At 35.9% G+C, this 22244-nt stretch overlaps 1 protein-coding gene across 19 annotated transcripts in view; it reads left to right on the top strand.

The window, feature by feature from the left end:
* The window catches only part of ERC2 (ELKS/RAB6-interacting/CAST family member 2), a 488016-nt gene that overhangs the window by 141776 nt on the left and 323996 nt on the right, over positions 1 to 22244 (top strand). For all 19 annotated transcript variants that reach the window (XR_003993765.1, XR_003993764.1, XR_003993761.1 and 16 more), the window contains one exon: positions 13302 to 13469. Coding sequence is in view for 2 of the 19 variants with exons in the window: in XM_030501570.1 (XP_030357430.1) it covers positions 13302 to 13469 (168 nt within the window). In the remaining 17 variants the exon portion in view is untranslated. The remainder of the gene's footprint in view (positions 1 to 13301; positions 13470 to 22244) is intronic.

Below are 22244 nucleotides of genomic sequence, written 5' to 3'. Positions count from 1 at the left end.
GGTGGTCTTGGCAGTCCTGGGGTAACGATTGGACTTGATAATCTTACAGTTCTTTTCCAACCTAGTTGATTCTATGATTCTATGGTTCATTTAAAGTTGTTTCGGAGGACCCCACTGTTGGTTCTTGTAGGTTGCATGGCTCTTTCTGAGAAAGTAGTTTTTGAGAGTTATTTCGCTGCTGATTCTTTTTCTGAAAGGATCCCTTACACATCTGACAGCGTAAGACCACTTCTGTGATACAATTTGTTTTCATATCTAACTTCACATAGCTTGTTTAGTGTCAAGACTGCTATGAAAGCAGCACATACTGCTTTTGCTTTATCTTTCTCATACAGATGCTATTCTGTCCTGAGAAACAGAGTGTCTCCCAAATCGAATATGATTGTGGTAAACTAGTAAACCTATAGCTTCCAGCTGAATAATAAATAAATGCAAGATCAGATCTTGACATGTCTCCGACTTGCTGTTAGATGATCTGGCAGACTGGATTCAGTAAAAATGTTTGGCAAGTTCATCTCTGTTAGTATGTTAGAAAGCCTGCAACTGAAAATTAAGTCTGATTTCATTCCTGTATAAGTTTTTATTTTAAATTACCATGGAACTACAGTGCTTATAATAGGGGCTACAATCTCATGCATTTCTTTGCTGAGTCTCATGAATTATTTTATACTTTTCAAACACTTAAAATATGAGGTGAAGATCTACCAGTTTGGTGATGATTGAAGTTTTTTAGATCAAAATGCCTTCTTCAGTTCTACCAAAAATGCCTGAAGACTGTTACTGCAAAGATGACATAAAAAAGGAGTTACAATTTGGAATCTGAAACTGCCCTTTTAGTTTTTTCTTGACAGACTGTATCTCAAGGAGCCTCTTATGGGCTAAGTAGCCTTTCCTTGTCTGGAATTCTTATCAGAAGCCAGCACAATCTGTGGAAACTTTTTTGGGAGTCTGTTTCCATCATAAAAAGTAAACATATTTGCAGTGTCTAAGATAGGCAAAATGATTGTACTTCTGTTTCAGAGGGAGCACGGTATGATTTTTTGGTTGAGATGCTTGTTATTAACAAAACAGTTTAGCAATATTACCAGGCCTCATAATTTTCAGTTTATGGGCCATCTATTATCTCTAAATAATGACTTACAGACTTAATATATATGATAGAGCATTTCACAGAGCAAGTTAAAGGGCTTGGAATATCACTGAAAATATATTAGTTTCCATAAATCTGAAAACTGAGTCCCACATTTTAAATTTTTTCAGACTCTTGAGTCTGAAAATCATAACATTTTAATGTGATAATTTTAAATATGAACTAAATTCTAATTTTACATCTTTTTCTTTCTGAGTTTTTCTACACTGTCATAAAGACCAGATTTTTTTACAAGTTTTAGCACTTATTATTTCCAATCTAAGATTTTAAGAAAGTTAGTTATCACATGACTTACAGTATGCTTTTAATCTTCTTCTCGAGCCAGTTGCAAACTAGCCTAGTAAAGTTAATTTTCCTAGGTACTAGTAAGGGCTTTGGCTGTACTGGCAAATTAAATGCTTTCAGACTATTCTCTGGTCACAAAACTAACTGACATACTATTCAGGTATCACCTCCTAATGTCAATAATATAGATACAAAATTCCAGAGAAGATATTACCATCTTGGCACTCTGGAAGGTTCCATGCATTAGATAGCAAACACGGTGTTACTATTAGTAGGTACTTGTTTATCTTGTTTCTGGGTAGGGCTCTCATTGGAAAAGTTGGGAGAACAGCATGTATCTGTACTCTTAAAAGGCTAAACCAGCTGACAAGTTGCTGTGTCAAACACTCAATCCATCCAAAGGCACTGTTACAGCTGAGCTGTATTAGGGTTGCTTTTCTGACATATACATACAGATATATATATACACACACACATATATATATATATTTTTTTTTTTCCCCATGGTCATTATTTTCAAAAATCATGTAATTATGTGATACACAGCTCAGGTATGTAGAGCTTTGAGTTTTGTATTGGAGTCCTCAATTTTGAGCGATAGCTTGCTATTCCCATGAGAAGCAGTGATTTGTCCAGATATCACATTGAGGCAATGCTGACAGTTTTCAGTTGTGTAATTCAAGAGGTCTTAAAACCTTCATAATTGTAACTCTGAATATATATTTATATTGTTAGCTGTTTTTATCTCTTTTACGTATTAGCAAAGATTTTTCATTGCTGAAATTTTTTGTTTTGTGATCTTGGACTAAAGTTTTCTTCTGAAGTTCATGTACCATGTTTTACTTGCTCACAAAGCAGGATATCAACTTTTCTTCCTCCTTCAGTTAAAGAAGTAGATTTTATGAGTTGCATGTATTAAGCATTTGCATTCCTCTGTAAAGATGTTTTAATCTTCAAAATGCCTTAACTGGGGAACTAAGGTTATATCACACCACTAGGAACCATCATCATCATCTGCTGAGTTTTAAATGCCTGTGTAGATCATTTCTAGCACTGACATCACTGTGGACTTGCTACAAAAGCATTTCTTTTTGGGTTCATCAGTCAGAGTTTATCAGTGATTTTTCCCTTAGTTCAGAAATAAACCTAATTAAAAAAAAAATAAAAATCCTTACAAACACTGGGATCAATACAATTTTTTACCCTTGGTCTGAGACACACATGTACCTATTAAGTTGTTCCCTAAAGTAACCTATCGTTTGCAGGAAGCAAAAGACCTTGCTGTAGATAGAGTGCATAGTGCATTTGCTTGAGCCAGACTTCCCATTAAAACTGCCTCTGACAATGGTATGCAAACTTTGCAATTTAAAGAACTATATTTATTGCTATTTATTATATCCTGAATAGCTTTGAACATTCGTGCTGGGAGATCTCTTATCACTTTTAAAAATCTTATTAATGTTTAGCAGATACAAACATAAACATTTACCAAAAATGTATCTTACTACGTGCCAGAGTAGGCCTTTTACAGTCCATTTCCAGAACTTTCAGTCCATATTAAAAAAAAATAAATATTTGCATCAAACATTTTAGAAGGTATGGTTCGACTCAGAGTGTAGAAATAAAGATCTCTCCCAAGGTAATGTGTTTTTGCATAACTTCTAATTTTATTTCTAGAAAGATGTAATTTAATTATCTAGTCTCTTAGTTCTCTCTTAATTCTGGTTTTAGCAGACCTGACTTCTGAATTCCGTGAAGTTGTTGTCCTTGATCTCTTAGAATAGAAAACATAAAATTTAATTAAATTTATAAAGTTAATTTGCAGTTTGTCTGCTAACCCGTATCTGTTTTCAGATTTAACACTTAGGCTAGAATTGAGCCAGCTAGGGTTTGTTTCACAGACTATAGGCATCGCCTTTTTGTCCATCTAGTGTAGTAGAACACTGCACTCTGTTGTGATACCAGGCAAATATATTCTTGCCTCATACATGCAAGGGGAGTAAGCAAGGAGGTTGCCTTGTCTTACATGCCTAAAAAGCGAGAGCTAATGAGAAAATTCCGAGTTCTAGGAGTGCCTAGAGAACCATAGGTTTGGATTGAGGACAAGTGATGGACCTGTAACACTTGCTAGTATTCAAGGCTGATATCAAACTAGATGATGTTTGCTGTTGTCTAGGAGATTGTGGAGCCTGGCTTGTTGGGAGAGAGAACACTCAGCTTTTATATTTGGAAAATTTTAGAGGTATATTTTTAATCAGAGGCATTACAGATAGTTAGAATCTTATTCGCTCTTGAGAAAAATGCAGCAGTTTGCTGAGAAAAAGCTATAACTTGGTTTCTGAAAGGATGGGGGCAGAAGAGATACAAAAGCCAAAATGGCATATTTCTTGACAAAAATGTATTATATTTAAAGTAAACAATATATGTTTAGTTTATTGTTTTAATCTTCTTCTCTGTTTGCTGTGTTCTTATGAATAAATGAAAAATATTGCCCAAGCTGCTTTATGTCACTCTACTTATGATCTGGCCATAGATCTGGAAGATAAGCTCATAGCCAAGCCGATTCCAGCTGGACCTGCTGATACAGGAATGTCTGATAAACAAGCGGGTGACGTATACAGGTGTTCCGGTCTCAGAACAGGGTGAATAATAACATTCTTCTCCAAGAAATGTGTCTCACTGAAAACGTGTGAAATTGAGAGAGAGGTCAAGGGTACAGCTCACCCGTGCAAGCGTAACACAGGCTCTCCAGCTCAGCTGGAAGGAGGTTTAGCCACAGGCACCTCCTTTGTTTGAATGTTCTGAATAGGTTACAAACCTAAGTGTGGTTTTTGAAAATCACCCTTTCACTGCTATGTCAACTATTTGTAATAACCAACTCTTACTATTAAAAAAAAAATAAGAAAAGAAAGTTCATGTAAAAATTCTATTTTTATCATGTATAAAGCTAATGGATATTTACTGATGATTCTTACACTATTATGGAATTCCACACATTTTTTTCATGAAGCAGTTAAATGCATTGGTATGATTTAAAAAAGAACATTGTGGCCTTTTAATTCACTTTCTATTAATCTGTTACAGTATAATAAAATTTGAATGTTATTGGAGACAGAAATTTCAAAAGTTAAAAGCTTCCAAGATGGATAGTTTAGTAAATTGGTTTTAAGTATTTTGAATTTATAACTATCATTATGTTGCTAAATAACATTGACTCTGGAACGACTGACTTCCTTTTGCAGTAATTCAAAAATATTATGAAAGCTATAGTTTTATAGTGAGCATAAAAATCAGTGAGGTAAGTTCAATGAGGTAAGGTTAGTGTTGGAAGTTTTATTAACAAAAACTTTAAGTATTAGCACATGAGTTACAATTCCCATGTGTTTTCCAAAATCTGCTGGATCTGAACTGAATATTAAATTCTGAACTTTGGACTAGTTGCTTTAAACTACCTAATTTTAGTGGTAAGAGTAGGCAAAGATGTAAATTTGAATAAAACAGCTGTTAGGCAGTTGGCTGCATTGATAAGCTACAGATGATCAGAGTTCTTTGTGGCCTATAATGTTGCACAAGGATGAGTTTCACACTGCCTAAGGGAACCATTTATATCTTGGCTACAATTTCTGGTTCAGCTAAAACCTTTTCTAGTGTAGTCTGACCAGGCAGTATTACCAGTTTTCTCTTTTAAAGTAGTGGAGTAGTGGAAAAAAAGGAGTGAATGAAAAATCAAGACTGATTAGTAGAGGCAGTGGCTGGCGAGGCTGGGAGCCTGTAGGTGCCATCTTTCAAGGAGCAAATAAAAAGTGCATTTGATGTATTACCCTATCAGGTGGTTCTCCCATCCTTGTACAGAAGGATCGAAAAAGCTTATGTCAGTGATTTTGAGGGCAAAGGTATAAGATGGTACAAGGTTGTTTTCCTAATGTGAACAGCCAGCACTGTCCTGTGTTTATAAACCATCTAATGTTGCTCACTGTCTGTTTCCCTCGACTGCCATGTACTCAGCCACTTTAAACCCCAATCCTTTTGTCAGTTCTTAAATACTGAAGAAGGAAGACAGTAAGGTAGGTTATCCTTTAAAGACTATAAAGCCTGTTAACTATCGGCTCTATAATTTGCTGAATTAAAATGTAAACTAGAGCAACCATAATACCCAGAGTAGTAAGGCTGGGAATGTTGTTGAAATAATGCTTGAAGGTGGAATTTTCCCCTACAAAGGGGAAAAGCTAGCTAACTGACTGAAATTTGAATTTGGAATGAGGATGTAAAGCGTATTAACTGTACAAAATTCAGGTGTCGGCAGCTTCAAAATATGGCCATGTTCTGCCTTTTCTGCCTTGAAATTTTACATGGATCAGATGTTTTTGAAAGAAACGAATGTATTGCAGTATGGATTATCAGGTGCAGCCATTGCTTAGAAAAAAATAATTTTTATCACATCAGGCTGAAAAATGAGGGAGAAAAACGATGAAGGGATAGTTTTTGTTTTAGTGTTGTACTTTAGAATTTTTTTTTTTTTATAGCTCTGAAGTGGAGAGTACAGTTGGGACATTTTAAAGTCGTATGATATCATTTCTATACTTGTAACTCAGTTCCCATATTTGCAAAAAGGCCCATGTGAGGATATCTTCTCTTTACTCATGCCTCAGTACTTCTGTATAGAAAATAGAAGTGTCAGCTCTCTTTCTCATGGCTTAAACTGGTTTTCATAACCACAACTTAGTATATTACATTTCACTGGATACGTATGGAAGTATCAATACAGGCACTAAGATCTTTAATAGAAGTTTCTTCCCCCCCCCCCCAAATACACTAGGAGAGCAAATAGTAGCACAGAAAAGTGTCAACAGCCCTGTGGAGCCTGTAGTGGTCATTAGGAAGGGGAAGAATGATACTTTGGAAGGGAGGAAGACTGGCTCTTGGACACAGTGGCAAATACAGACTGCAGTGTGTGCTGGAACAGAGGTGGGGTTAGGAGGAAGATTGACAATGGGCTACAGTTTGCCTTCTCTGTTACCCCAGGTGGGGTACTACAGTACTCTTTGTGCTTGACTAGTAAATTCAGAATTAGGTTAAAATAATACAGCCAAACCTTTGCTTTAAATGTATTTATGATGTAAAGTAAATGATTCTTAACAGTGAAACACAGTAGTGCTTCTTCATGTTCTACTTCCTCATGGAGCTCCATAACACTAAAACCACTTTCATAAATGATATATATGTAATATGGCATATAAGTTAAACAGTTAACAGTGGGGAACTTCAAGGAATAGACGTCACTACTGGAGCTAGTCATGAGTGGCGGGTGATGACATGAAGATTAATAAAGTTCAACTCTGAATTGGGCAATTTTTGCCACTCACATGAACTTTTCTTTCTAAAGTATAACCCAAATCTGAAGTTTTTGCAGTGTCTTGTGTATTTCCAGAACAAGTGACAGAGTTTATTGTATTAAATAGTTGAAATAAGCAGTTGCTGAGGAAAAGAAGTTAGACAAAATTAAAAAGCAATATACTTAGGCAGAGCTCTTTGAAATGCTTTATGTGTTAGCTATCTGATCTGGTTTTGCTTTATTTTTCTGGAAAATGATGGTGTTTCTCAGATTGCCAAGTTTTACTAGTAAATGTACTGCCAAAGCTTGGGAAAAAGTAAGTCAAGGACTCTTAAAATTACATAGTGTTGAGTGAAAAGCCAAAGAGAGGGTTTTTGTGTACCAGAAATCCTTATCCTTTCAAATATAAAAATATGTATCTGATGCTGTAAAATGACCCATATTTAATTTCCTTTCAGATTATATTTAAAATGCCATAGATGTAAAAGAAGGGGTAAAAAAAATGGCAGACATTTCTCATAGTGTATCAGCATGCTCCATTTAGAATACTTCATTGTTTCATTATTTTTGGGAGATGTGATTTCACACTACCGTTTTCAGGGAAGAGATAATTTCTAATATTGGCAAATTCATCGTGGCTATAAATGAAGTAGTATATTTTGCTTCTCGTCTTCCACAAGATGAGGAACTGATTGAACAGCTTTTCAGTTTTACACCATCTGGAGGTTCATATTTGACTTATGAAATGATGTCATACATGCTTAGCACTGAACAGATACCATACAGTAAAAGGTCGCATGCAGTTCAGGCTGAGGTAGTTTTATTTCACATTATGAGAAATGTAAAAATCTTGGTTCCTGATTACTGGAGGCAGAGAGAAGAATTTAGGGAAGGAGAAAATGACTGACATAACCAATGTTCTTGTAAACCTCCACATTGCATTCCTGCGAATAGAAAATAAATCTGTCCACTGAAGACCACACACAATATGAGTTGCCTATTCACTTTCCCAGGCTGGCAGTGGCTCAGAGTTCTGCTTCTCTGAAAACTGACTTAGAGCACTGATTTCAGAATGGCTCCTTGCTGTGCATGTTAGTTTGGAGGATGATATACCTATTCTATAAAAACATCTGGGCTTCATCATGTAGGTGGATTTTTGAATTAGTGCTCTGCTGCATCAGTCTCAAGATATCTGACCACTGGTTTGAGGAGATACAAGAAAACAGAGATGTATTTGACAGATTTTTATTTTCTTTGTTTATTCTCAACATTAGTGTCAGGACACAATTTCATTGAGCTCCACAAAAAATATCCTTTGGGGACAAAGACTAGAGGTAAAACTAGAGATGTTTCCTGTACTTGCAAGGAGAAGAGGATGACACAGATCACAACCGTGCTGTGTTATGAATAATGTTCTTTTCTGATCTTGAAGGTTTTAGTCCAAGCTCTCACATGGACTTGGCTTTCATTATAATATCTAATGGTTAAAATATCTCTCTACAAAGGGGAAAAAAAAGAGGGAACATCAAATAAGGTATTGTCTTATAAAAGAATAGGAAAATGTATGGTTTACAAGATTAGTTTGAATCTCTATGATCCAAATTGATTGAATCATCAGAAATGCTATGTCAGTAACCCATGTCTAGCTGCTTCTCATCATATTTGGGAAAGATTTTTGTTTTACCAGGAAGGTGGAATTTGTTTAAGAAGGAAATTCCCTGTAATTCTGTGGAACTCATACTCTAGCTAGAACAGTTAAGCATTTGCTGACCTATGGTTCATTTGGAAACGGCTGGGGAATAAAACAGTTTAACCTCCTGAGTATACATCAGATTTGTTGTGGCTTGGAGGTAACATCATGGACTGTTATGGAAGTGTCAGTCTCTAACAGAGCATGTGTGGTGTAAGCCCATCTTTTATCTCTCTGTATTGTGCCTTCGTTTAGGGAATAAAAATAATGTATTGGTTGTGTTATGAGTTGGCTAGTGGTGAAAAGAAATGCAGAAAGGTTCAGTCATGTGGGGCTCTTTGTTTAAACGGCTGTGTGAGGACAGGATTGGGTCTGAGAAACTGGACTGGACAGTCCTCTGCTCACCTTTTCCGCACAGATCGTCACTCACAGACTCGGACTTCAGCACCATCTACTCATCCACTCAACCCTCCTTCTTGTGCTCCCAAGTTTTAACGCCTAAAATCCCCGTTCCTGAGTTGAATCTGTGAGCTGTGATGACAGGGTGTGTGGGAAGAAATCAGTGAAGAAGAATGAGAATTGTCTGCTCGATCCTGAGAATGGGGACTGAATAGATAGAGAAGAAAAGGCTATTGACTCAGAAACTGCCTGGTTCAGCCAAGCAGAACTGAACTGTATCAGCACATGTGCGAGCTACTGTGTTATCCCAGTCACTAGGGAACGGTATCACTGCTTTGTTTATCAGTGGGTCTAATCACCCTCAACTCCCTTTGACTTCAAGCATTAAGCTTCTGCCTAGTGGCAGTTGGAAAATGAGACTTGCAGTGACTGACTGAAGAGAACCCCTTTTGGAGCTCCCACTGCAATGTTATGATGAGCTCCTCAGCTGCAGCTTAAAGGCCCAACAGATTTTTTTGATTTGACTTAGGGGATTGCTTTCAGACATGAAGCAAACAAGTGATTAAGTATAAAGAAGATGTAGTAATGAGTTTCAGATGAGGCCTTTTATGTTTATTAAAAGAAGTCCAAAAGTTTGCTGCTGCTACTGTTTCTTGTTTTCTAACTTAAAAAGTCATCTTTGAATCTCATACTGCACACTGCTTACAAACTGCAAGATCCTATTACTATTATTGTAAAAAAGGTCTTAAATATGAAATAAATCCAATAGAATATAATTTTTTCTTTTTTTCCCCCAGTGTATAGAAAAGCAATGAGCCATTTCTTAGAGCTGGGAGAACATGCATTTCGAGATCCAATAGATCATCTAAATTGGTCCCAAACCAAGTTTTAAAATGGCATTGCAAAGACTTTTGCTTTGAATAAATTTAGCATTACAAAACGTTGAATATAAATGAAATAGATTTGCTGATTGTTTTATACTGAACTAATATTCTGATTAACTAGGAAAAGAAGTGCTTAATAGATGTGACCTTTTCTGAGTAGTCCAACTACAGAACTTAAAAATGCTAAACTAACATCTATGCCCTTTCAGTTACTTGCATCTAGCTTTTTGTTATGAATAAATTTTATGAATTTCTATGTAATGTAAACTTTAAACCCTTGTTCTTTATTTTCTGACCTTTGTATGTTTGAAATTTGGATTAGTGAATCCAAAATTTCTCACTTGCCTGACTTCCTGCAGCTCTCTTTTAGAAGGAGAATTACTCCAGACTGCCACATCATATATTTTCAGTCCAAACCTTGTCTTCTCAATGGCTTACCTTGCAGCCAAAACAAGCCTGCATGGGTCCACTTAATGTGAACACCTCATGGTTCCAGAGCTGCAGAAGAAAACAGCATCAGAAAAATGGCCTCTATTCAGGGAAACCTGTCTTTGTAATATCAAATGATTGCACTACTTTCTCTACTTTGCATGAAATTATAATGTCATTCTAATGGTTTGCAAACCTTACGAAGGTTCTCCATGCCTGTGCTGCCACCTCTGTGTGCTTTCTGTGCTGCATACCATCTTTCTCTCTCTGGGTGGAGCAGAAGGGCAAATGTAGAAGTAGGTCTATAGCACCTACTTCTCCTGTACCTCCTCTCCTGGACTCATTTCGATGTGTTAACCAGCCTTCTAGAAAACTGAAATATTTCACTAAGAACAAACTCCTTGATTTCCATACCCCAGGCTTGAATTTGGGAGTTTGAGGCTGCACAAGGAATGTAGGATTGAATCTGTGATGCTGAACACTAGTAGTGAGTTGGTTTTGTTGATCTCTTATGATGTTTAAAAGTGCTGACAAAATTTCATGGCTATACTGTATTTTCTTGCATTATTTGATTTACAAACTAGCCTTCAATAATAGGAGGCTCACGTTAAAACCAACAACAAAACCACCTGTCTCTTGGTCTTTAACGTATGTGTGATGAAATCTGTCTTTCACCCCAAAATATCCCTATCTAGTATTCTATGCTGCGTTGCCCATGAGCTCAGTGATTCACATTTGTAACTGCATTTCTGAACCAGAATGTGGAAACAGGTATGATTTAGGGGAAGTGGTCACTGAAGGGACCAATACATGCAAAGTGCAACTCTTGCAATACTGATGGTTAAACCCAAACATATTCAGTTGCTTTAATGAACTGTGATGTCTACTATCTTGTTACAAAGCCACCTTTTATTACAAAGGTCTTAAGAGTAGAATTTATGATGAGTAATTCTTTCTTTGTCATTAGTGAATGAAGTCCTGCCCTTTACCCCCGCAGTATATTTTAGATTAGACAAAGAAATGGATAAACATTTTAAACAAGTGATACACATTCCAGTTCAGTTTAATTTCTGTTCCTCCCCACCCCTTTTACAATTCTTCTTTATTTATCTATTCAACTTAGCACACCCTTTCATACCCTTTTCTTTTTTTTTAAACGTTCTCATAGGAATAATATTATTTGCTCTTTCCATTTCAATGAAATGTATAATTTTTCATTTTACTAATTATCAAGGTCAGCAAAGATTACATGCATCATACATACGTATTTTGAACCCTTGACATTCTACAGTCAGTATCTTTCTATTCTTGAATTATTACAGTATTAATTCCTAATTGTCTTGATTGTTTCTACTCTATAAGAAGCTACACCATTAGAACCTGCAAAACTTCATTTTCCAGCATGCAATTTCACCTTAGGGTTTTACCTCCACTTCACCATCACATCGTTGTAAGACAGCTTAAGCATTTGCTTTATTCCATTCTATTGTTGTATTTTAATTTAAGGAAGCAGTGATGAGATCTCTTACTTTGAATATCTTCTTGGAAATTCTTGAGAGCCAATAGTCTGTATAGTATATTAGAAGTTCTCAAAGACTGCATCAGTGAACAGCTTGATAGTGATTGCTTCCTTTCCTCTTCACCGTATGAAGAGTAACTCCTTTTCCATTTAGAATCATACCCTTCCTTGTGGTAACTGCTCCAGGCAGTGCTTATGTAGAACAGTATTATTAATAAAGGTACATGAAATTTGAAGCTGTAATGTAGGATTGTTAAATCTATTTGAAAAAGTTGCTTTCCTGTCAAGCTCTTTGTTTCTTCCCCAATTTTGACATTTTGTATGTTTCTACATGGATCTATGTTCATATGCCTACTACTGTGGCCATGTCTGTCTGCATTGTGCGTACTTTCCTGTTTCTTGATCATACTCCCCAAAGAGCCAGTTCCCTCCTCCTCCATTGCATTGAACGGGTACCCTGTGATTTAGACTTTTCCTTTTTCTTTCCGCTTCTTTCCTTGTTTTACAAAAATTTTTTCTTGTTTTTGATGATAATAGTTATGCTGCTGTCCTTGAATATGGTTGCTGCTTCCTCCCCACTCCCCCCGGCCCCGTCGTGGAGGAGAGTCAGCTATTTTTCCTCCTTATTTCCAAATGCTTTTATGAGTACCCAAGCTTTTAATTGCAATTAGCAGTAGAGCTGTTTATAGAAACAACTGTATACAAATAGTAACCAGTATCAAGTTGTCTACGGATTTTTTCCAGACCACCAGCAAGTATTTGCCTGACCAGAATTTGGGAACTATTTGAATCGCGCTAAGAGAACAATAAAATTGCGTGCTTCAGCTTTTATAAAGCAAGAAATGAGAAAATTGAGGCTACGTACACCTTCTGGGCTGTTAGAATGCTTTTGATTTTTTTTTTTTCCTTTTTTTAATTTGTTTTATTTTAGGGTTTCTAAAGGAAAAAAGCTGTTATGTAATGCACAGCAGTTTGGTGAGGTTCTTTATTAAGACATTTCTGCTTAGGAAAATCCTTAGAATATCCCTTATTTTGATTGACAGGGATTTGTGCTTTTTACAGCAAAGTACAGTAAGGCCCATATGTTAAGAGACATATGCAGTATACACTGGAGAAAAGTGAAGAACCTTATCATTTCCCTATTTGCCATGTCTTTGTTAAATAATTGTCTTTCTAGATTGCTGATCTGTGCCCAAACCTCTGTTGTGATTGTGGTATCCGATTGCCAACTGCATAGCTTTAATGGGCAAATTAAATACAGAATACAGAACACTATTTTCAATGAGTTACATATTTCATAGGTCAAGGCGATTTTCTTTTTGCGTCCTTTATGCATGTGTCAAGTTAGGACTTTTTTAATGCTATTTCATGTTTTGACCATTTTACTTTTTTTCATTTATGCTTTGGTGCTAAAAGTGCTTTCAGTTTTTTACGGCATTTTAACAAGTAGAATAATCTCTTATTCCTAGATGAAGCTGGAAAACCTACATAGAAAAAAAAATCCAACCCCAAAACACTTCTTAAGTGACAAAAAAAGGGGAATTAGAAAAAATAAATAAAATATATTAATGACCTTTACTAAAACCAAAACATGTTTGATTTACTTGTCGTAGGTTGATGCCTTGCGATTACGATTGGAAGAAAAAGAAACCTTTCTGAATAAAAAAACAAAACAACTTCAAGACCTCACAGAAGAGAAAGGAACCCTGGCTGGAGAGATCCGAGATATGAAAGACATGTTGGAAGTAAAAGAAAGAAAAATTAATGTCCTTCAGAAAAAGGTAAGAGCACTGATGAAAGGCTACATTGTAAAACTTTTGAGGCACATCTAAATGAAATATATTTATTTCTTATACTGTATTCATTTTAATATGTTAAAAAATGCAAGGAGTAAGTCTGTAATAGTCAAGTAGTTCTGTAATAAAATGTGTTAGTCCTTCCCATGGGATTATTTCTATAGTATTATAACTTAATTATATAATGTCACAAAAATATTAGGTTGCACAGTTTCCACAAAATTATTCGAACTAAATGAAAGTCCTAAAAATTCTGAGAAAACTTCTTATTCCTCAACATGAGGGATTCTATTATCCTTACTAACACTGGTTACTTCTCTTTCCAAATAATGTAAATAAAATGTGTGGGACTGCTCAAAGATTAGGATACTGCTTTTTTTTCTTTAAAGACTTTCTTCTGGGGGGTGGTAAAGAAACCTAAATTAAGTTAGTTATCTGCTTTTCCTGTGAGCTAAAGATGTTAAGAAGGGAGGCTCTCTCCGAACAGCCTTATTAGTCTTATTTGTAATTTTCCACAAATTTAGCTAACTGCATTTACTCTCTTTGGGAAGTTGGATTTAATCATTATAGTTTCCACTTGGGGGTGGGAAGGGAATTTCCTGGAGAGAAAGCTTGCAAGTGTTCTGCATACAGTAGTAGAGTGTGAGTGCTTATTTACTATAACTCTTTTCTCATGCTCACAAAAATATTTATGCTAGCAGGTATGTTCTCTGTGTGTCATGTGTATCACTCTTTATTGTATGTAGATGCACTTGTGAGCATACAGATAAATGGAGAAAAAGTTCCTGGCATCAAATACATTTTACTATTACTTCTCCCCTGCTCTCACAGCCACTCAAAAGAATGTCTACTCCTTACTCTCTATTATTATGTAGGTAGTTCGTATTACTGTGGTTTTTCTCCAGGATTCATATAGGGTTCACATGGTCTAGCTCTGCTTCTGTCTGCAATTGGTTAAATACAGTCTTTAAAAAGCCAAGTCCTTACTTTGCAGAAACTGAGAAGACTGCTTTTTCAGGCCCAGGAAGTAAGGCCTATCAAAACTGCAATATCTTTAATCTTTTTTCTGAATGTTTGCCTTGTTAGCAATGCTGATGATGTAAAGATAGGAAACTTCAAGCCCTTTACCCTGTGCTGAATGCCAATTAGTTTTGGATATCACTTGAGAGTTTTGAAGAAAAGAATGCATCTTTTCTTATGGTTTGTATTCTAAAAAGCCCTTAAACACACCAACAATGTGCAGTTTGTCTTGTATTTAGATCTTCAGGAAATGGGTCAGTAGGAGGAATGTGGATTCAGTGATCAAAATCGTGTGATGAGTGTAACTTATCACAGAGCTGTCATCACTCTCTGTCATGGCAATGTGCTCAGAAATATTCAGCATAATGTGTTTTTTCTGGTTTTACTACATTGTGGCAATTTTATTGGGGCTTGCAGATGGTCTTGCCTCTTTTGCACCTGTTTCTTAATGAAAACAATCACTCTCAAACTTCACTATCTCTCTTCACTAAATCATAAATACATGTTATAGCCTTATGAATTCTAGTATACAATGTGATAAATAAATCCTGCTAGCTATTAGGTGCAAAATCAGAGTTAGTTCTAAATTGATTCTTTAAAACTGAAGTAACACCTGAATTTTTTGTTTCTTTTGAGGTTTTTATTCTGGTAAATATGCTTCATCAGGAACTTCTGAAGTTCAGGTTTTTTTGCTGTGGACTAAATACTGGGTTTACTTGGAGAAGAATGAATTCTGACAATTACTTAAAAGAAACAGTCATTTACATCATGTAAAAGTTATGTGTTGAGTTGCTTTTCTGAAGCATTTTTAATAACCACATGATCTTAATATGTAGATGTTAGCATGCTCAAAAGTGCTAATCATTACACATAATTTGTTTATAGGAAAAGAATATAAGATTTGGAAAATAAATTTTTAAAATTACCCTTAGGTCATATTTTCAGCTTTTACTTGTGCCTCACTTCCAATATAGTTTGGAGGTAAATTCATTCACAGATAATTTGACTAGAGAAAAATTAGATTGAAATATTGTCCTGCTCTACTTTCTTCTGTTATTTAAGTAAATCTAGAGTATGACACGATGAAGGATGCTCTCACTGTTTACTTTTCATGTGTCTGGTGTACAATTCTGAAGTAAAAAATTCTGTATGTCACCAATGGAAATCCAGGTTTTTAAATTAGTCCGGAAAAAAAAAAAAAGCAATATGCCTGTCTAGTTAACCCAAGTGTTCAACTTCATTTTGGCAGTGCTTATTAGATCATGACCTCCCATGGTTAGCCTCCTTGAGCATCCCAGTGTCCTTGGCAGCAGATGCAGTCTCATCTCTGGACCACGATACCTGCATGTAGAAAGGAAGATGTTCATGTTTGTCGACTTTTTTTCAAGAAGCTTTCCTGGCTTTGTGCCTTTCTGTTCTAGATAATTTTAGCCTCACTACATGAAGTTATATGTCCTAGGGCATTCATACCTCATAGAGTCTTTATGTTCTGTCAAACGCAAAGGGAGCACAGCTCCTTTTTTGGGCTTAAGCAGATTGTTCATTCAGACGTGTGTTGTTTCAGAACTGTGTTGGGCTATGTGTAGAAGTAATTCCTAGTGCCATAGTATTCTTATTGTAATGTTTTTGAACAGTCACTTTTCAGAGATTTGCAGATAATCCAGTGGTGGATGCTATTCTTAAAGGTTAAGATTGTTCAATGTACCTCTTTTCTTTCCAGTTTTGACAACATACGTTTCCAATAGCAAGCATATATAAGAATAAATTTTGATGGAAAAGTGTTTACTATATATATCGATTGCAGCAATTTTATCCTTTACTTGAATCTAACTATGCTTTTATCCTTACTCCTTGCTGGAGTGCACGTGTCTTGCATTCCTCCAGTTTTTGCTCATTTTCTCTTTCTGACCTTTTGTCCATTTCTTTCACTATTGTTTTCGCTTCTAGTGATGGCAGCCAGACATTTGTGTGTGGAGTGTTTAGAAATTAATTTGTTCTCATCTTGCACATATATGTGGAGAATTCAGTGGGTGGAAAGCCGCGTGGACTGTTTCACAGAAGAATTAGGAGGTGAAACAATTACTGGGCCTTCTAGAGGGTTGTCCTGCCTTCCGTCTTTGTATGAAAACCCTTCTGAAAGTGAAGGCATTGCTTTTAATCCTTCTTCTAGTTCTCTCTAGACACTGGATTCTTCTGATTGTAATATTATAATGCTTGTATCCATTTTTTTTTTCTATGCAGGCCAAAATTCTATATCGGTGCATTTTTATTTGCTTTTGATAGGATGACTTGCGAATGACCAGTGATTTTAGTGCCTTCATTTGTTGATGCAAGATAGATGGCTGCATCTCTATCCACTCAGCCTGAAGTGCTTTACTCAGCCTAAAATAATATTTGTTTTAATGGTTGTATTCAAGTAATTGAAGAAGGAAGAATTTGTATATAGTGCTTAAAAATAGTTCTGTCAGTAATAACCTCAACCGGAGTAGGAAGGAATATGTAACTTGCAAAGATGCAATTTCTGATTCAATGTTCTTTCTCTTGTGTACATTACTGTTACCAGCCATGTTGAAAAATACAAAGGAGACCAAAGCAAACCTAGAGAAGTTCCCTTTCAAAGTTGGGAGTGGTTTCTTCTCTTTTCTGGATAGCTGTTATACTTGGATGACAGGACAGGTTCTGTTGAGGGCTCCCTAACAAAGGTGTGGAAGAAACAAAAACATTGGCAACAAAACAGCTGTGGTGAGCCCCATGGGCTGGCTTAGGAATACACATAAGGCAAGATGTTGCAGAAAAAACTAATGGGCAGATAATTATCTAATGATGCATTGTCCTTCCATGCAGTGGTTTTGGTGTAATTTTTGGCAATATTGAGAAGCCGCTTCACTATTCAGTGTAATTTGCAGGCTTAAGGGAGGCCCAGCACTGGAACAGCATGCGTTCAGAGGATTTGGATCAAGGTAGATTGGCATGGAGTAATAATAAACTTACGTCAATGTCAGAGGTGCAATATTACTTAATATTTCTTTCTTTTAGAATCTTTGGCACCGCTGTTCCATTTTAGTGCCAGTAAAGTTGGGTATGCTGTTTTAATAGCCTTGTTTAACCTGGCAAAGCTAGTCTTACACCTCATATCTGTCAGTTTAGCATGCAGAGGGGCAGGCCTCAGAAATCTTTATGTATTTCTTACCAGAACGTGCAAGTTCTATGAATATGGCCAAGTTGTAGGCTGAAAGGAAGAAGTGCTGAACTGGATGATGATTCTTTCGTGTCCCTTTTTGCTCCCAAGTTTTTTCTTTCATACAGTGGCTATACCTGGTGTGTTTTGTCCTCTAGAAATCTGTAGGTATTTTAAGAAACAATTATATACTATGAAGTATGAGTCTCAGTGTTGAAAACAGTAGCTGTTGAGACAAGAACAGTGTAGAGGATGTAGACCTGGATCATATTAGGACAACAGCCTGTGGAAATTCTTTTGTGGGGACTATTATAAAAGAACACCATGTAAAGGGGGCTAATAGAATATTCTACTTCGACTTGCAACATAACTTTTCATGTAAAATTTTACAGTTTCCATCTTTAATAGTTTAAGCTTTGTGATTGATGAAGTGCTACATGACTGAGGGCCCTAACCTACCAGCCAATTAGCATTTGTAGGAAATGTCATAAAGTCTTAGCTCTCATGTAATAATTGGAATCTGTACTTGGAGTGGTTGGACTGTGCACACTAGGTGATATTGTCCAGTTTATGTTAAATTAAAATGTGTTGTGCAATTAATTGTATGCATTACTGTTAGCTGTCTTCTAAAAAAGGAGAAATTTACGTATGGTCAGATTAGGAATATACTGATATAAATAAATGAGTCCTACTCTTGTGCTTAGAAATTTGCATCAGTATTATTGCTTTATGCAGGAATTCTGGCTAAGAATACTGCTGAAATTGAAACTTCTGAATCCAGATTTGTCCAGGAAGACCTAAGACACCAACTTCTTTCATTTGATCTCAACAAGTAGAAAGGACAAGCATATTGCTAACAGAAAATGCCTTTGATTTTTTTTTTCATGGTTAATCAGTTGGGAGCACATTTTTGTAATCTGTGAAGGGGTCCTGGTGGCACGATGAAGGATGTTGTTATGAACTTTTCAAATCCTATTGGAACACTATAAATAGGCTGTTATGTGAACTGAAGTTTCACACTTAAGAAATTAGAGTTCTCTTGTATTTCTGGAGCGTAACAACAAATTCTGAACTAATTCATTCTGTAGAACACATCAAGGTTCTGACTGCAGATTACCAGTGTTAAAAAAAAATTAGGGAGGCATTCTGGTGTAACATGAAAGTTTTTATGTTTCAAAGCTGCTATGGTGACTATTGGCTTGTGTAGTACATAAAAAAAAAATAATACTCAAGAAAGTGAATAAATATTGACTGCACCTTGTCTTGGTGTTAAAGTTGTTTGGAGACCTGCTCGTAGGAATCATCTTTAAGCTGGTCTCCTCTTTATCAATGGCAGTTGGCAAAGACTGAAGACGTTCGATACCAGCTGTTTGGAAGAATTCAGAAGTGTCAATAGGTTTCGCTATTAGCATCTGAAGTTACAATTATATCTTAGTTTACAGTAATTATTCCCCCAGTAGGAGGGGGAAGCATCTATTCTTTGGGATGAGCTTCACTCGTCAGAAAATATTACAAGAAACAACATGTATGTAGATTTTGAAGAACTGCAGTTGGTCAAACTAGTCTGGGTCATGTACCAATAATAACCTGTTTGTTTGCATGTGTGCAAATCCTAGTTGTATTTTAAGATCTTAAAGGTTAAATTTGGTTGCCTTTGTATGCCACCTATGGAAAACTGAGCATTTTGGATGTATCATTTAGTTAATTTGGGAGCTATAGAGTGAGAGATTGTTAGTGAAAGTGAAAAGAGTACTAGTTATTTGAAGAAATAGGCTGAAATAAGAAATAAGTGCTTTGAAGAGCTGCTGTCATATATTCATGTTTGTGTAGTTTTTAGCACAGTAGTATGATACTATACATACGGGATTAACTTTCTAAATGTAGTTATATGTACAGAAACGAGACAATCAGTTATAAGATCTAAATTATGTAGTACAATATATGAGAGAAAAAATCACTGGGAAGTAGTAAATGTGTATGCATAGATCATGTATTCAAGTGTAAATCATGTAAGTTATTCTAGATCAAGTTATGCTAACTAGTTTTGAGAGGGTTCTTTACACACAGCTCAAATGAAGAGAATTGAATAGTTCAAGCCTCAGGTTATACATAGCATACAGAAGTGCTCTTAAAAACAATATGCCATTTGCAGAGCAGGACTGAACTTAATGAGATACTTACATAAGGGTTTCATACTGCTAGTGTGACAGTAGTGCTACTGGCGAGGAAGGAAACTGCCATTTGGCTCTGAAATGTCAATATTAATTAATGAAGTCATCTTTAAATAAGATCCCAAGTTTTATTCATGCTGAGAAAGCAGCCAACTCACATGCTGGGAATTTTAAGCTGTGCGAAGGGTAGTATTTTCAATAGTTTGAGGAAATTTCTTTTGAAGTGTGAAAGAGCTAAATTATGTATAGTGTGACTGGGCAAAAATAAAGTAGAAGTTGTCATATTTGGGAGGTACAAAAGAACACAAAGGAATTATTTAGGCAAATGGAAGACTGTATCTGAAAAAGAATGAGGGAGAATCAGAATTGATAAGAGAAGAAATATATTTTTCTGTGAAATAGTCTTCCAAGAAATGTAATAGAAGTTTGCTGACTGGAATTAAAAATGATAAGGGAGAATGCTGCTGACTGTGAGGAGAGTGTGTATTCGTGTGACTCACTGCTCTGAGTACTGCATCTTTGAGTGGCAGCCTGACTATTCCCTAACTGTCTCAATATGACAGATTCAGCTGGTTTTATACCTGCCAGCTGTTTACCATTTAATCCTTGACAAGTGATTGAAATGACACAAAATCAAATCCTTCAAAATGTAGCCTATGGAACAAAGTCTTGCACAAACCCCAAAGGCTTGTATGTCTTATTTACATGCTTACCTTTTTCTTGAAAGCTCTTGAAAGGTCCATGCTCCGGGTGACTGATTTGTGGTAGGGAGGAAGGAGGTTGGGTAGCTTCTCACCTTTTCTGACTGACACAGACATTGAGAAGGGGGATTCATAGGAACACGCTGCACCTGTCTTTGAATCAGCAGGCATTTCTCTGTTGATGTGGTAGCTGAATATAGGAAGTACTCCCTGCCAGGCTCCAAAATATAGACCCACTGGGTTAGATTACCATTTAAGACATGTTTTGTAGTAGAATAAATACATGTATGTTAAAAGCATAGCTCTAGCTTCAGAATATATAAGGTGGCAAGCTGGGAATATGTTGCCAAGTAATAGTTTAACTAAAGCAACAGTTGTTTTATTCTGTACGTATATTTTGTTACATGGCATAACTGTGGTGACACCAATATTGGTAGAGATGTATAATTCATATCTTTATACTTTGGGAGACATAAGTTGTCACCTTCAACATAATCCTTTGTGAAGCTGGGACCTGTGCATCCTGTCAGGCCTAGTATATTTGGAGAAGCTATATATACTTTTTAATGCTACATGCATAGCAGGAACCACTGTTGATGCTATGAACTTGGGGAGATTTTTGTTAGTGCTGTAATTACTTGCTGCTCAGGTAAAGTGAGGGTGTTACTTAAATAACTGGGCAAACAAAATATTTGTGTATTAGTTGTTTTTCTTTGAGTTAATACATCATTCATACTGGAATTTGGTGTGTTAAAACTAAGTCTCAGAAACAGTTCAAAGTTTACTGAGATTGCCTATACGTAAAGAATAATGATAAATTTTAATTCTAAATAAATGGTTTGTATAATTCTGTATCATGGTTATAGTACACTGTTTCAAATGTGTTGCTACCAGCTTTTTATTAATGATCCTTATCTCTTTTTAACATATTTTAGCTAAAAATTTCTAGAAAGTTGCATGTCTTTTATGAAATGCTTTTAAATCTGAGTGATTCATAAATTGTACATTCATTTATGAGTTTAAGCCAATTTTGACAGATTAATATTTTTTTCATGGTATAATGCATGAAATATTTAGTGATGTAGTGATTTAATAACTTGATAATGTGATAAACCATCCTGACAGTATCCTGAAATAAGAAAGTACATCCCATTGCTCTTGCTCATCTCCTTGCTAGGATAGGTAGTTACAGCTGATCTGCAACTTGCCTGAATGTATATCCAAGTTCGTTATATCTGGAAATAAAAAGAAACATTTCCTAATAAATATCAAAAGTTGACATACACATTAGCAGTTAGTTTTTACCAATTTTGCAGTATATTAAATTTCTACTCTTTTATTAGTATAAAATCAAACACCTTAATTTTATGCATTGCTAGAGCTCCTTGACATTGGCAGTCATGCTTTCCTGGTGGTATTCCGTTGCTGTCATCTGACTGAGCAGTCTGTACTATAGACTCTAATACTTTTAGTAAATTGGATATTTTATCACTTTTGGAAAAGCATCATCCCTCACCTTTGAGTGGAGCTCTTATTGGCTTTATGAAATCTTGAAGTTCAAAGACTTAAAAGTACACATGCAGATAAGTTTAATGGTAATAATAAATGAGAATTGTTATCTTCATACTTCTCCCTTCGTATTATTGTTACCAGATGTAGCCAGAGCTAGTGGTGCCAATTTGGTCAGATT

This window comes from Strigops habroptila, chromosome 11 (genome assembly GCF_004027225.2).
Source record: "Strigops habroptila isolate Jane chromosome 11, bStrHab1.2.pri, whole genome shotgun sequence".
In the NCBI taxonomy this organism is placed as follows: domain Eukaryota; kingdom Metazoa; phylum Chordata; class Aves; order Psittaciformes; family Psittacidae; genus Strigops; species Strigops habroptila.
This window is presented reverse-complemented; position numbering and strand designations above follow the sequence as displayed.